Genomic DNA, 17,673 nt, shown 5'->3' with positions numbered 1-17,673 from the left:
GCTCGATTCGTGCTGAATTCTACCAGGTAGGAATTACCAGGATCTTTGTACAGTTTATGTCCGAGTTATGCCAGAGTTTTGCTCGGTTCCTGTCAAAATTTGCCAGAAAACGCGAGCGAAACCGAGTTCGCCCTAGCTCAACTAACCTGACAGGATACGCGCAGAAATCTGACAGGGCTGCCAAACCAAGACTTACAGAAATCTAGCAGAGCGGTCTCTGCCAGAAAATTTGCTCACTCCCGGTCAAACCATTCGGAATTTGATTCGGAATCCTGAATGGAGTAATTATGGATTCCAAATCAAATGCAACAACCGATTCTGAGTCGGAATCGGTTGTTGCATTTGATTTGGAATCCATAATGACTCCATTAAGAAATCCGAACCGGTTCCGGAATGAGTTTAACTGGGCTGGGTTGCCCCTCGTATTAACGACAAACCGCTCGAAAACGATAGTGGTCCAAAAGTTGACAGTTTTGACAACTTTTGGGCCACTATCGTTTTCGAGAAGTTTGCGGTGTAACGCTTTCGTCCATTCTCCATCTGCTTTTCATGTAGCTTCTACTTTCTGTGAAGCAGTCCTTCGTCGTAGTTTTCGCTCTTGTGCAGTACCCCGGAAAATTGCGAAAAAAAATTGCAGAAAATCGTATTGAATCTTGTGTTTCGGGTGCCAAATATCGTGAAAGAGTGTTCTTCCGAATCCCATGTCATTCATAGTGTATTTATTTGACGGAAATAGCAAGTAAAAGTGCGTAAATTCTCTAACCTAACGAAAGAGAAAACTGCCGAGCTGCAGCCGCAGTTTGAGCTCCACACGGCAAATAGTCGCTGCCCCTTTTCTGCTGTACCTTTTCTGCTGTACCTATTACATTTTGACAGCAAAAAATTCGCAAATAATGGCCATTTCTGGTTATTAATTTCAATTTCGTGCGACAATTCTTATTTTTTGTGAATTAAAGCGGAAGGCTATATTTTGTTTCGGGTGCACATTTGGGATTTTGTTGATAAATCAGCCGAACAACAGACAGAAACCGTAAGTACCTCAATTTAGCACTGTTCGAGTTACTCCTTTCAGATTTATGCATGAGCTGCTCCTAACTTGTCATATGATCCGTCCTTTCTGGGATATCCATTTCGATTCTTCGACCTATTAGACTGTTCAAGGATATGCATATTTTTTGCAGAGTAGATCCGGTTCTTGAATGTGGGGGCCAATTATAGCTTGATTTGTTTTTATGCAATCTCGCCAAAAGTTGACATACTTTTAGATGATTTCGGAAACTCATTGCAGAACAATTTGCCTCACTTGCTTTTTAGTTGTTTCGTTCTTATTACCATTCTTCTAGTTGTTGATCCGTGCCGATTTTAGGAATGAACCTTTTATTGCAATGTCCGGAATGGTCGAGTTGTGTACCATTCAGATCGGCAAATTTATATGTATGTCTAAAACAGTCAGAAATTGAATTGATTTATGCAAACAGACATGAATAGATCAGCTATCTACATTCAGATGATTCGTAATTTAATTTGCAATTTTTCCTATAAACAATAGTTTGCTAGTGTTTCCTGGTAATAAAAAAAATCTTGGGATTATTTGCATGACTTGTGTAATTGATACTAACCTATCTCGTCTAAGATACGATTATACGACTTGTTACTTGAGGAGATCAAAATATGCTTCGACACCTATTGAGATTAGCATAAAAATGCTTAAATTTGCAAACATATAAGACTAGTGGCAAAACATTGTCTTGATGCTGCTGTTTTTGATTGTTTAAAACAACAAAGTGAAGACTGCAAAAGGAAATGTACCCAAAATAGGTGAAATCTTCGATTTGAGTTCGGCATACGATAACTAGGTTTGATTTAGAATCTTCCAAAATAAGTACTTTTATGGGAGTCCTCCTATCCTATAACTATAAGGGCAAAAACAAATTCTTTTTTTGCAAATTCCTTGTTGCCGATTACTACTTACCTCGGCATTCAGTCTAAAACGGATCCTACACGAGACAGAAATATTGTAAATAAATATAAAGCGGACCCTACACGAGACAAGAATATTGTCAATAAAAATATTGACAAGACTACTTCAATACGTCAACCCCATTTGAATTCTACATAATCAATATTTTCAAAATGTCCTTACACGATCAATATATTGATCAATAATTGGTTTATTGTCAATATTTCCGCTCGTGTAGGGTCCGCTTAACGACAAGACTTCTTCAATCCAAATAAAAATAAATTCTGCAAAATCAATACACGAGCAAAAATATTGTCAATAAATCTATTATTGGTCAAAATATTGATTGTGTAAGGCAATTTTGAAAATATTGGTGAAGTTGTCTTGTCAATATTTTTATTGACAATATTTTAGCTTCGTATAGGGTCCGCTTATGGCCGAGATATCCTTTGTTGTATCAAGATGTTGTCTCCATTTCACTCGGTCAATGACTGCTTGTCGCACGAAGCTCGCAGGGCACGAAGACTCCTCAGCTCACCTTCAATTTGGTCGATCTACCTTGTCCGTGGTGGACATCTGCCTCCTAGTGGCTGTCGGGTTAGTTTCGAGAATTATTTTCCCAAAACTGCTGCTTGCAATTCCATCCTGGGTACTGCGAAGGGTCTCCAACGGTGCCACTTTCGCCTTCGCAATAACCAACGCGCATTCGCCGACACCGTGAGGATTCACTACTCAAAAATAAGCAGCTGCGGAGCAAGCTACCTTGCTAGCATCGACAAAAACGTGCAGCTGTAGTCCATCATAGTGTTGCTTCGTGGAAGTAACACCTGGGTATGCGCACTACGCTAACCTCGCTGGGTAGTTTTGTCCATATCGGCCAACGCTCAAAGATACTATCACTCACCATATCATCCCACTGGTTTCCCGATCGTTGTCCGACGTCTTGCAGAAACATCTTACGATAGATATGGAAGAAACTCATAAGTCCCCGTGGGTCAAAGAAACCCATTAGGCATTTCAGCATCTGTCTTTTAGTTGGACATTGGTTGCCTTCCACCATGTTCTGGATCTTGTTCGTCATCGTTGGAAGTGAAGCTCATCTGCTCCCGTACTCCACAGTAGTCCCAGTACGCGCTCGGATCGACCGCCTTGAATGAGTGCCTTCGCTTCAGCTGATTTTGTTTCCCCTAAGCCATTTAGCACTTCTGCACTGCCAGCTTCTCAGTTGGAAACCATCTTCCTCGTGTGTCATGCGTATTTCTCGACTGACGCGCAAGGCTTCTTCAACGCTCTCAAAATTCTCCAAGCTGTCTTCCACATAATGGTTTTCAACTATGCCCTCCACGGCGCGAGGATATTGTTCCCGGAACTCTTCAGCGTTATGGTTTTTCAAGAAATGTGCTGAGGCGGGTGAGTATGATGATCCAAACGTTGCCACACCCTTCAAGAATATCTGCGGAGATTTGATTGAACATCTCTTTGATGTCTGCTGTAATTCCAACTTTGAACTGGCGGAAACGTAACAGAACTGCTGGTAGCGAAGTCAGCTAATCGCAGGCATGCACAAGAACGGTGCTGCTCCGTGTCCTGTTCCTGTGCACTGGCTTATAAAATGTCGGAGCTGAATTCATTGAGCTAGTGCTTGTGCTGGTTTCCGATGAGATAGAGTTAGCAGGTAGCACGAGCACCGATGACCGAGGGCTCGCTAGCGCTGTGATAGCTAACACGCTGCAGCTTGCTTTAAGTTGGTTCCTTTGGAGATCGCACCGGTATTCATCGGTTGGACTCGCTTATAATCACCGGCATTTAGACCGGAGTAACCGTGTTGGCTAGCTGGATTTGCTGCTGACATCGATGTACGATGAATTACCGAAGGACGCCATAGTGGACTCTGGTGACTTGTCTGACCTATGACATCACGCTCCTATCGGGGCACAAATCCCCGATCATCATGGGGAACGTGCCATTTGAGCCAGACATAACTGATTCCTATCGGGGTAGCTACTCTCCGGTGTTCCTCTCGAACTGGGATGTTTGCTGCGGCATTGACAGCGAGGTTGTTTCTCGATTGGTCGAGAATCTAACGGCACATTCTTCCATCCACTGACGCACCTGGTTGAAACTCTGCGTTGCTCGTTTCGCTTCAAGCTCTTCTAGTTGTGGCACTAATCGAGCAGCTCGAGTGGCTGACGATACCGTACCTAGTGATATGTGGAGGAACTCGCTTTGTTCTAGAATCTGAACCGTACACGAAAAATTAAGTATCAGATTCAAGGTCCGCGTGCGATCATTCTAGAACACATGCGAATATGCAAAAGACAAACGATTTTAATGTAGAATTTATACACGCAAAGTTACATACGCGTTAGCACACGCGACATGTCTGTGCCGCCAGTTTCCACAGCAATGTATTTCTGAAGCCAAAAGTAAGCCCGAGCTCCTGCTAGAATACGTATTAGAATTAGAGATGTGCACCGATTAAAAATATCGTTATCGGTGGCGATTTTCACCGGCGGCGTATTGGCGCGACGCCATTCGCCGAAATCGGTGGCGGCGTATCGGCGCGACGCCATTCGCTGAAATCGGCAGCAGCGCAGTACGGCGTGGGATACTTTTTTAAGGGCGGGAAGTAAAAACGTCACGATCTATCACAGCGCACCCCTTCTAAGCTAATTGCAAAATACATGTAGCAATATGGGGAAGTAGAATCCATTACATCTGATACTTAGAGAAGACTTGACTGTACAATGTAAAACTCTCGGAACTATTAATAAACAAACCACGCTGTGTACCCATAAGGAGCAAACTTATAAAGTTTTTATACTCAGAGACCACACCATGAACTACCTTGTGCGGAAGATACAGAAGAGACTGCTTTTCAGTCGATTGCCCACTCATCTACGACAAACCAATCCCAAGTCTTCCACACCAATACCTGAATCACAAACGGTTGCCAAAAGTTTTAACTAACAAGACTGACGTGAAAGACATGAGACAAGTTAATGGCAACTAAGATGCAGTAGGTGAGCAGGTAAAAATTGTCCAGCCGCGAAAGAAGATCACCGCACGCAATAGAAAGTCACGTGAACTAGATCCAACGAACAATCAATAATTTTTATTTAAATTTTATTTATACTATGAATATATAAAAAAAACTCTCCCCTAGGTTGACGGGTTTGACGGTATTGCAAACATCATGAAGCTATTTGTGCATCAGTTTTGAAGAACCGAGACTGAGACAACTGCTTTAAGATGGTTATTGCCTACGCCTCGGTGCATCGAGGAGACCGAGATGGCTTCTGGCCCTTTTTATGTTTTGTGTTTTTTCATACGCTGCACCAGCCCAAACTAACGGTCAGACAACTGCCTGCGCACACTGGCGTGGCCGATTGTTGGATCACCGTTGATTGACTTTTTCTGTGGGCTGTGTAGACCTTGTTCAACAGTTGAATGGAGGTGTTTGTGAGCACTACTCGCACTGGCAGTCACTGTGTGTCAATTTATTGGTCGGCTTCGTCAACGTGCGCAGGTGCATATAAAATATAACAGTTGAACCCTATTAGTTGTGTTATGTTGTAATGAGTGTGGTTTTTAGCACTAGTGTACAATCATTATGTAATAGTCTGTGTATGTGTCAATTTGAGTATTTGTGACAGATGGACAGGGAATGGATGCAGAACTGGCGTATATGATAAAATAGTGGGTAATCCTTCATGGGATTCGTTAGTCATTTTTTCCGGTGCTCAATTCGTGCATTCGATTCATCATGCATTCGTTCGGGAAGATAGGATTGGATAAATTAAGGTACGATTAATTTGCCGACGCACGTGAATCATCCATTCCCGGTCAGCATAGCATGGAAAAATTCAAGCAGGGGGTAAGGGTGATCAAAACTTTTGTTCATTATAATTTAGCATTTCAATAACATTCTGTATTTTTTATGGAAAAATATCGACCCATGACTCGGTGACGAAGCTTTTTGTAGAACGTCTCTTGAAAAACATGATTTGAGGGATGGAAACCCTGCGGTTTATGTGCTTTCGTAACTTTCAATAAAAATGTTGTGTGTGTGTATCCATTTTCCACTGTCCGTCAGTGCTTTTATGGAAGAAACTTGTCTGCATCTATGTAATGATATATTTGTTTTTATCGATAGATGTACACAGCCCTGGAAATGAAAGGCGATAGCTCTACTGTACATCCAACGACCCATTTCAAGAATGCCTGTTCCTACACGTACATTCTGAGGCCGCCTTCGTATACAATAAGCCACGCGCGAATACGTCCACGTATCAATTTGATATTTTCAATATATTCGCACTTCCAGAATGAAAAATATTTTTGATTCTGGCATGTATGCACAAAAAAGAAAATATTTATGAAAAATGACATGAAACGATCTCACCAGTTCTGAAGAAATAAATTCATGAGATTTCTGTGAAGAATTCTCCTCCATCCGTGAAATTGTTGCATCAGCTACTCAGATCCAGGCAGCGCAGCAGGCACTAAGCGGAACGAACGGGCGTATTTTTTCGCGTCTTGTTTCACATACTTCAATGGCAAAGTTGTGACAACAAATTTCTATGCAAAATCATCACGTAATTCAACAGGAAAAACTACCTACTAAACGATTGACTTCATTTTCTTGTTGAATATATTGAATATCACTGAAACACTTTGAAAAATATTGGACGTTAACGACAACACGTCCGGGCGATTCGCCAGTGCTGCCACTCCTCTCGTAACTGTAGTGCCAATAAAAAGTTATAGTAAAAATCGTAAATCTATCTATCTATCTATCTATCTATATCTATAAAAAACAATGTTTGTATGTATATGATTTATAGACTCCCAAACGGCTTAACCGATTGCTGTAAAAAATTGTACATAGTAGGCGTTTGTTATAGAGCGTGCTTGTGTGCTATTAATTGGGGATTATTTGCCCGCCAGATGGCGCTTTGCAACAAATTGTGTTTTGCTCCTATTTTGATGAAAGTCGCAGCAACGCGCGATAAGTATTAGCTCGAGGGGCAAGCACTAGCAGGTTTGAGCGAGGGGCAAGCACTAAATCTTCAATACTACGCAGTGCAAAAAGTCTTACATAATAAGTTACTTTAAGTGCCATTAAGTACCCTGAAGTACATTAAGTACCGCAAAGATTTAAGAAAGTACGCGTCAAATTCATTGTACTTTAATTACTGAAACGATTTTAAGTACAGCGCCTTCGTACTTTACATACGCAAAATATTTGTATTACCGCAAAGATGTACTTTAAATACTTTAAGTACGTACACATCGACATTAATTACATCAAGTACCTTATTAAGTACAGCAGAAGTATTTGATTTTTGTATACATAAATTAGAATATATCTGTAGAAAAATATACCAGTTTTTCTATTTGCTTCCTCGTCTCCTACTTACGCGAGTGACTGATACTTGCTTATCCATATTTTGTCCCATTCCAAACCTTCTACAGATATCCCCAAGATATCCAACTTTTTTCTCACGCTTCAAACAGCCTGAGCAATCCTTTTAAATACGTGTCGAGTTCTTGCCTCATGTAAGGAATCGAAAATCTTATTGTAATGTTATAATCCATTTGATACAAACGTTACAGTAAGGCGGGGTTGGTTGATGGAACGATGACCTCGGAACATGTCGGGCGCTGTATAATAGGTCATCGGAAAATCAATTGAGCTAACACCTACCTAAATCCTTGAACCAAGCTATCTGCATGGATGAGTTTAAATACATGCAAATATCTATTTCTGTAAATCACTATGGGCTAGTGGGATTATGGATGGTTAACACACACACACGTCTCTGGAAAAACAAGATTTGGGGTGCTAACTGCAATTCAACAACTACTTACCTGATTTCTTTTAAATTTTGCATGCACATTATATGCAAAAAAAAATCCTGACCTCTAACGTTCAGTTTTTGAGATAATTTTGCAATTAAGAAAGTTTTATCTCATAAAAAGGCGTTTTTCGTGAAAATAGAAATTTTTCTTTAAAATTAGTTAAAAACCCCCTTAATTGAACATTACGTTAATTTTCGAACCCTTCGCGATGATACACGTCCCTACGCCCGCACACATCTGAACCGTACAATGAATATCACATTCAGAATCACGGCATGCTGCAATTGGCCTTAAGTAGTGTTTTAGTGGGCGACATTACCTGTCTCGTCTACAATTGTAGTGAGTGATTCTGACTCGGGAGCCCTTCCGAGAACCTAGCTCGACAGCTCCAGTAGGACAACTCTCGAAAAAGAACTAAGCAATAATAATAATGTGGTAGTCTACCTGCCTACCTTTTCTATGGCTGCAATATTTTTGCCTCCTTTCTCCTATGGCGCTGCTGCCGTTCGCTACTGCAGGACTCCCAGCACTGTACGGTAGCCTGTGTGCAAAGCAGTCACATGACAAACAAATATTGCTTCTAGCACAGCCAGCCAGATGCGAGCGGTGCAGCTTCTCTTTCCTAATTTTACACTTTTTATTATTTTTTGTCCATTAAGTAATTTTAACCACAAACAACGACAATGAATGCGGTTCGTTTACGCCACGACCGGCATCAACGCTTTCGTGTGTGGTCCTCTCTCTTTGAATGAGCAGAGAAGAATGTAAAAAGCGAGAGAGAAAACTTTACTGCGCCACACTTTCACGGCTTGTGCAAATGTAAATGTACCGGAAAATATGTAGTTTACCAGTACCATTCGCATCCCTGGTCCTGTCACTAAGTTAGTGCTGGATTCTGATGAGAGGAGCTCGACGCGCCTCTCCATTAACAAAATCGATTCGACACTAAGGAAATCTGCCTGTTCTCCGACTAATTTTCAAGAGTTTTTTTTTCCGATGAGTGCTTTACATCACAAGTCGCAGCCGCCGTCAATCTCAGCCCTTCTCCAGGACAAATCATCAACCGAATTTACATCGATAATGCTTTATTGCGCGTTGGTTCACTTAACACTAGAATATTGTTGTTTTGAATCCGCACCATCAGAACGGGGATGACAGAGTCGATGCTGTTTATTGCCGGTTCATACCCTTTGCACTTTGACATCTGCCATGGTGAAACAGATTTCAGCTGCTGAACTACGAAAACTATTGTACAGCTCGACACTCAGCATCAGGAGGGACTGCCTTCGAGTCGTATTCGTCTCGGATTTACTGTATTGTAGAGTGGATTGCTTCACAATACTTGGATCGTCAAGCCCGCATTGGATATCTACGTAATGATTCTTTCCTGCGATTACCTGTTAGGAGAACCTTTATAACTTCAGCGCATTTTTAACGATGTGGCCAAGGTATTCGACTTTCCACTTGACGAGGAATACGATTAATGTAAAAAATTCGTCTATCCTTAGATGTAACTCGTCTAAGCATCCACCATTGGTGTCAAGGGATATGTTGTTGTTGCGTTGCGTTGCGTTGCGAAGCACGGTGCTATTCGTAGATTGCATACTAACGATCATCATGTTGCCTATAGGTAGCTCAACTCATCTTGCTTGTGAGATAAATGATCGGGAATGAACTTTATCTCTTATGAGTTCAGTAAACCAATAGCATGACAATCGTTATTGCCGGCCACGACCATCTTCACCGATACTTAGGATAGGGTAGGAAATGTTGATGTAATACCTACTTAAGGAAGGCCCCCGACTCAGCGACGCTTCCATAGGTATTACGGAGTTGGATTGAAGGACAGGTACAGGTCCAGGATTCGCCACAAGCAGGCAATGCGACCACAAAATGAATATGTTTTATGCGGTGGGATAGTTAATCTCCGAGTACACGTATACTCAGAGCAAAAATGTCTTTAGTTATGATTTTTCTTGTGTTTAAACTCTGGATAGCCGGCCATCGAGAGTGATTTAGTTTCTCCCTAAACTACAGCAATTTCAACTCCAAACAGTCGGCCGTAGGAGTATTGCTAAAAGTGCGAGCTAGTCTGATATCAATATTCGTTTGAGAATTGGGCAGTAAGAACACAAGATAAGAGTATTTTTAATATGCACTTTTAAATAAAACCACAACTTAGTCTTTTCTCATATCGAGTCATAGCCCCGCGGGCTGTACCTACCTCCAACCTCTAAGGCAAAGTTTCGCCGGACCACCGATCGCGATCTACTTTCAAATATCCAGTGTATGCACATATATACACACATGCACACATGTATGCATGCCTGCCATATGAAAAGACGCATGTATACATGTATACATACACACTCATACACACATTCACACACATATATTCGCATACACCTATGTGCACATATACATATAGCCACATTTATACCCACACGCGTTTAACAGCGCCAGCTGAAGGGCCATCGCCGCAGCGCTGTACAGAATTAGGGTCCTCGATCTATGAGCGATCCTAAAGAGCTATTAATTGTATAACGGCACGTAAACGATTAATTTTCACCTTGTTAACTTCACACGACATTCAAAGAACCGTAGAGCACAACGGAAAGCGACTACTTCTGCTGTCTCATGAGTTTTTTAACTAAATATGCCAGTATCCACGTAGTTAAAGTCCTCGTAATACAGGTAATACAACAATAATCGCACGCGTCGCTATGCTAACCGGAATGCATCCTGCGAGGTCTAAAATAAGTATAACCGATGTGTCCGAACCGAGCGACCCTGTATGTCGGACACACAACCGACGACACACGCATGTTTTATTTCTCAGCCTACTACTAGAAATAGAAACAAAACTAGAGACAAGAAGAACGACAAGAAACCAATTTGCCAATTAAAAGTGAGCATAAAGGGACCGCCAGTGTCGTAGTACTCCACTACTGACCAGAACCAAACGAGATTGCAAAAATGTTCCCTGAAGCAACAATTTGAGAACATCATGCTGATCTGTACAGTGCAATCTGTATTGATGCATACATACTGATCAATATCGACGTAGCCACAGTCCAAGATTTTAGAGTGTTGCCTTTTGCATAAAGCAGAGCGTCATTGATACATGCAACAATATAATCCAAGTGCTCACTTAATACTCAGAAACCCGGAATAGCGCACGAATGGGTGTCAAGGGATATGTTGTTGTATATAAAAATTAACAAATATCTTCTCAGCATTTGATTGAGTCACTTAGGTATTACAGACTGCTCAGCCCGAGATACTGACATTTATGTATAGGCATTTTCACTATTTGTTTCTTAACCAGTCAAATTGTACGAATTTTTTATAATCGAAATTAAAAAAAAAGTCACTAATATTTTTTAAGCCGATCGAATAATGAAATTTGAAATCATTTAAAAGTAAAACATAATTTCGTGACGCGAAAGGTATGAATGTTTCTGATCAAATAGTGCAAACATCTAGTTGATTCATTCAGTACACGATCAACACCCTTGAAACACAGCCGATTTTTTTTATCTTGAAACATTACAGACCTATAATGTGACTCAAAAAATGATCAAACTATCTCTCGATTCCAGCTACTTTTCCACGGTATAACTAACGATGGATAGTCCCTGTGAGTCGGAAAGCTCACTGGACGGTGGAGCCATGCTGCCACCCAGTCCAGTCTCCCGGGAACAGTTACAGAAGCGCATCGAAAGCCTAACACAACAGAACAAGTAAGTATATGCTTTTTTATGGTGGCAGCTAAACGTAAGAAACAAAATGAACTATCACGCTAATTATCTTTTTTTTCTGTTTGTTTCCGTTCTTCGCCAATAATAGAGTCCTAAAAGTTGAACTTGAAACCTACAAGATACGTGTTAAGGTTATCCAAGAGGAGAATCGTTCGCTTCGCCAGGCCTCTGTTATCATTGTAAGTATGGTCTCCTAAGTGATCTAGATAGTTAACTAAAATCAGATGTTTGACTCTCACTGTTTCTCGCTTCGATGGGTGGTTTGATACAAAAAAATAATGCATGATCACCGGTTATTCATACCTATTTCTTTTTACTGAGATCAACATGGATGAATGGATTATGGCTCGATATAGACACTGTTATATGAATTATTCCTATTTTTTGTTTAGATTCGCTTCTTACATTTTTCCTTCTACCGTTGCTGACATATTTATTTCTCTTTATGGGCCAAATACTTTTGAAAAGATTCGTATTAGCACAAACCATATGATTTTTATATACATTAGACCATTCACCGAGATCACGGTTATTATACCGATTTTCCACTCGATTGTATTTTTTTATGTGAATTCATTCAGTATTATTTTAAAATAATTATGCATTGGCATCGAGTGAATGACGTAAACACAAAAAAATGTGCGCAATCAGTTTTTTCTACACATCATTTCGAAATTTAAAAAAGCCGTTTAATTGAATGCATATTTGTTACTATCATTTTTGCAGCAAGCAAAGGCCGAACAAGAGGAAGAATACATCTCCAACACGTTGCTAAAGAAGATCCAGGCACTGAAGAAAGAGAAGGAAACACTTGCTCATCACTACGAACGCGAAGAGGAATGTCTAACCAATGATCTGTCGCGCAAGTTGGACCAGCTACGCCAGGAAAAATGTAAACTCGAATTAACGCTTGAGCAAGAGCAGGAATGTCTGGTCAACAAGCTGATGCGAAAAATTGAAAAACTGGAAGCGGAAACGTCCGCGAAACAGAACCATCTGGAACAGCTGCGACGAGAGATGGTTGAGTTGGAGAATACACTGGAGCAGGAACAGGAGGCTCTCGTCAACAAATTGTGGAAGCGTATGGATAAGCTGGAAGCGGAAAAACGTTCACTGCAGATCAAACTCGATCAACCCGTATCAGATCCCACTAGTCCGAAGTATGATTTGACCGGATCGGTTTCACATTTTCAAAATATTTTACCTTTTACTTTCATTGTAGGGAAATCAATCACCGTAACGAGAACGGTAGCGATACTGCCTCACAACTTACAGCACACATTCAGAACCTACGCTCGGAGGTAGATCAGCTCCGCGGAAATTTAGCCGCCGCGGAAAAGGAGAGCAAGGAGAAATCTCAACAATTTGCTCAGGAAGAAAAGTGTATTCGAGACGAGAATAAGCGTCTACAAAGGAAATTACAGCAAGAAGTGGAACGCCGCGAAGCACTCTCCCGGCATTTGTCCGAGTCGGAATCGTCCCTGGAGTTTGAGGAGGAGCGCTTGTTCAATGAAAGTGTTTCAGCTTTTGGTGGTGCTGGTAGCAGCAGTAATCGACCACTCAGTCCCGGAGCACTGACAAGATGCCACGCATGCGGTCAATTAGTTACTCGTCGGACCAGCGAGCGGTTCATCAAACCTGCGATTCCACTTGGTCTCAACACATCTGCTCCGAATGTGTTGCATCATCACAACAGCATGGGTGGTCACTGCCATCCTGGAGCTGGCAGTGGCAGCGGTCACTTCCCCATGCTTTCCACTAGTGCTGGTACTGGCGGTGGCGGTGGTGGTGCAAATACTTCCCTTAATAGTAGCGTTTCGTCATCCTCAACATACAACACAAGCAGCAACATTTCCTTCAGCGGAAATTCGTCCTTTGTGCAGCCGGCCAGTCCAATGGATACCTCAATGTGTAAGGACTAACTGCATACATTTACTGTAATCAAATCCGACGAGATGAACCATCTCCTGTGCGATTGATATGCTCGCAGAAGAGTGAAAATAATAAAAACCAAGTCAACATGCAAGAATCGATAAAGAGCTACATGAATGCCCTCACTGTTACTGATTTACTATTTCTTATATCTATTATTTACGGATTAGTCATATATACATATATTTTGTAAAACAAAATTCTCCGATTCAAATGCGCATGGCTGCAGTAGTGGACAATGCACCGAAAATACGAAAAGAAGTGAAATGGGTGCGTTGCGGTGTTTGTTCAGCACTAGCCGAGCTTAGGGTGATAGTGTGTTAGGATCAATCTCATTTATATTGAAGTTAATTTTGATAAAATAACACCAGAAGACGGGCTAACTGAATTCGGAAGGTAATTTTTATTAAGCTCAAAGACATTTTCCTAGACCGGCGTTACGGGTCACTTGGTTGAATGCTGTTGGTGGCAATTGTATGGCATGAGAGTGAATTTTTAAGATTCGCATTCATTTTTGAAAGCAATGAAACCTGTAGTGTAAAATATTCTAACTTTAGTTTTCGGGGTCCCAGTGAAATGGTCCCTCTTGGAAATGCAAGAAAAGATTCCGTAGGCGCCAGGTCAGAACAAAGTGTTGTAAAAATTTGAATGGATACCACGAGTCTTTGCAATACAATCGATCGCAGTTCTTCATAGGAGGCCAATTCTGGACACAACGTAAATTCGATCAAGAAATTGTTTAACGATTATTTGGCTTGTTTTTTTCAGTTATCTTGATAAGACACAAAAATGCCATAGTTACTTGATAAACAATCTTCGATGTGAAATGAACGAGAAATGTAAGAATGGTTCATTATGCCCCGTAATAATATTCAACCAACTGAATTGATTAACAGATTCATTCGCTTAATGGTGTTGAAACTATACCCATAGTTACTTATTGCCAAGCAATCTATCCTTTCTTTGCACAGTCAAGTTGTCCTAACACACGCTGGGTGTTATAAAGACAATTTATATTTAATATTTCGCCAATGAATGTCGTACTATAAAATTAAAGCGCAGTGAAGTTACAGCAAGAAACTATTACCTACTACTAGAGGAATTTTAAAATGTTGCTAGTTATCGTTACCAAACACATTGGATGTGCTGCTCAGAATGATGAACATATTTGAAACGAGTAGAGTAAAAATGACAGTATAAGCAAGGTAATTGGGCATAGATTTGATTCCGATTGAGGGCAGCGATAAGAAGTATCGATTTTGCAGCTTTCCAGGAATTGGATACTAGAACAGAACAGGAGAGTACTTATTAACACACATACATGTAAACAGCACGAACGAAATATGATTTTTTTTTCATCTTACTAGAAACACAAAAAGCTCATAAGAAAAATGCGCATCAGCTAATGTAATATTCAAGAGAAAGGCTAAAATAAACAACTTCTATAACTGATCATACCTAACCTTAGTAATGCCAGAAGTAAATGCTACTCCGCAAAAACCTTTACGCTAAAAAAGGACAGAAATACACGCAAGCATGATTGTTAAATTATCAACATTCGTCAAAAACACGTACGGATTTCAAACGTATCCTTTATGAAGTCGGAGCCAACAAGCAAGTGTAGGGTTTACAGTATAGTCGAATAGATAGTATGAAGCTAGTATAAAACATTACATACTGTTTTCTCTTTCACTCTCTTCTATGCGTTATTGAATGCTTATAGAACTGCTACACAAACAATGATAAACACGAAACTGACACACAAACATCAAACTTCTAATTCATACTTCGTATGTAGATCAAAGATTATAATGGGTAATGCAAGAATGAGGTAAACCAGCTTCTACTGCTCGCGAATTATTGGGCAATTTGAACCGTAGTGAAGAGTGAAAGAGACGCAACAACAAAAACAGATTTTATGTGAGTTTGCTATATTTTTTTTATTAAAGTTTCTCGTTATTAACCATTAGCCGCCATACGCATCAAGCACTTTGTCGAATATAATTCATTTACGAGTTGGCTCATCATCAAACAATCTTGCAAATTCAGATTTCAGTCAGAAGTATCCTAACATTGATCATAGCTATAGTCAAAGCACCCGACTTCTATGGCATTGGCCACAAAAATCATGATGATGTGTTTCATGCGTATGCGGCTCAGATTGTGTCGCGTAAACTGTATCCTGTTCGTTCACAATCATCGATCAATGTAACTTTTGGCGCCAGCATCAAAATCCAATCTAAAATCGCAAGATAATAAAGCAAATATTTCAGTGTATTTTAGCAAAGTTTTCGAAAACTAGCGGCAATGGAATTTTGTGAATCGAACTGTATTTTTTCAAATGTGAACAAAATTTTGCCTGTCAGCTTACGCTAAACCTATTATTATAATTTTTACAATACAGGATAATTGATGAATAAATAATCGTAATAAACGTTACATTTGAATATTTTGTTGAAACTATACCCATAGTTGCCGAACAGTCCGTGTGTTGCTAACTACATCTATTTTTAACAAGGGCATAAATAGTTCCGAAACTATATTTCCTTAAAACTTGTACGGTTCAGAAACACAAAACTTGTGTTGTGAGTAAATGGAGAACAGTGAGTAATTAACTGCCCATAATCGCAAATAAGGCCCATGCTCTATGGGAATTCCTATCTACATGGGACTGACTTGCGATTATAGGCAGATAAGTACACTACGGAAACTAGGATTCTGTCGATGGGGATCAACTGTGGTTGTCTGACTGTTTTTGATGGTTACATCGTTAACATATCGATTAAATATCGGTGGACAGTCTCATTGATTATTAGGAATAGAATGTTTATCTGTAAAAGGGTATTTAATTTAATTTTCGTGCCCGGTAGTAAGTAGAATACTGTAAAATTAAAAGGGCGAATGGCAGATATCCTTTTCTCCGCACGGGAGTTAGTTGTTCTGGCTCCAAAAAACACTAGGCACAAAAATTGTCCGTACAGGAAGCTTTTTATAGCAACACGTCGAGGAATTATCGTTTTACTTACAAAAAGTGAGATTATAACTTTTTTTGCATACTTTGGACTGCCACCTTCAAAATTAAACGGCTAAATACTTACAAGTTTAAAAATATTTTCAATAAAAAGTTGTACGAACTGCAAAATCAATGCCAAAAACCTGTATTAATCCACCGAGAGGTGCAATTGTGCCTTTCTCATTTCTCCAAACTATATATAATAGCTGGTTCGTACAATATAACATTATGGAAATGTCTTTCATTCTTATTACACTTGGTAAGTATATATAAGAGCACCATCGCGGTATCGGTTTGAATCGGAGTTTTCTATGTGATCGCACTCCACAACCCGTAACTCCGGAGCCGGAAGTCGGATGGAGATGGAATTTAATATCAGTTTCCGGGGTCGCAACACCTTTCATTTGAGACTAAGTTGATCAAATCGGTCTAGCCATTTTCGAGAAACCAATATAATCGTTATTCTGAATTTGGATGCTTCCGGATCCATCGATGGTGGCCAGTGTGGCCAAAGAGACTTTGCATGACTGTTGGTGACCTAGATCTACAAATTCAACAGTTGTGTTTACATTTTGGAAAAAAATTCACCTTTTTACATTCATCGCAGAATTCGTTAGAATCGGGATTTGCTGCGTGATCGTACGTATCACCCTGTAATTCAGGAACCAGAACTCGGATCCACACAAAATTGAACAGCAGCTGATGGACTTTTCATTTAAAATCAAGTTTGTCAAAATCGGTTCAGAAAATTCCGAGAAACCGATGTGGACAAATCAACAATTTTGTTTTGTAATCATATTCTTCAACTCGTAATCCGGAACAAGATGTCGGTTGAAAATGAAATTCAATAGCAACCTATGGGAATATTATACCTTTCATTTGAATCTTAGTTTGTAAAAATCGGTTCAGCCATCTCCGAGTAACCGATGTGGACCTTTTGTTAACAAATCTGCACATACACACACACACATACATACATAAATACATACATACATACACACAGATATTTTGCGATCTCGGCGAACTGAGTTATAAAAAGTCGATTTTTACAGTGATTGCATAGCCTTTCTTTATATGAGAAAGGCAAAAATGGCACACCATCAGGTTGTTCGAAATATACTTAAATTAACGGAATACGTTTA

The 17,673-nt window shown here is 40.1% G+C and overlaps 1 protein-coding gene across 1 annotated transcript; it reads left to right on the top strand.

Annotated features, from left to right (window-relative positions):
* Nucleotides 1-539: 539 nt before the first annotated feature.
* On the top strand, nt 540-15,957 carry LOC131692591 (coiled-coil domain-containing protein 6). The gene is made up of 5 exons (XM_058979741.1): nt 540-1,030; nt 11,428-11,568; nt 11,675-11,765; nt 12,313-12,746; nt 12,809-15,957. The coding sequence occupies exons 2-5, from the start codon at nt 11,453-11,455 to the stop codon at nt 13,506-13,508; spliced, it is 1,341 nt and encodes a 446-aa protein (XP_058835724.1). The 5' UTR covers nt 540-1,030; nt 11,428-11,452; the 3' UTR covers nt 13,509-15,957.
* Nucleotides 15,958-17,673: the final 1,716 nt, after the last annotated feature.

Source organism: Topomyia yanbarensis, chromosome 3 (assembly GCF_030247195.1).
Source record: "Topomyia yanbarensis strain Yona2022 chromosome 3, ASM3024719v1, whole genome shotgun sequence".
Lineage (NCBI taxonomy): Eukaryota > Metazoa > Arthropoda > Insecta > Diptera > Culicidae > Topomyia > Topomyia yanbarensis.
Note: the sequence above shows the minus strand (reverse complement) of the source record. Positions and strands in the feature narration are given on the sequence as shown.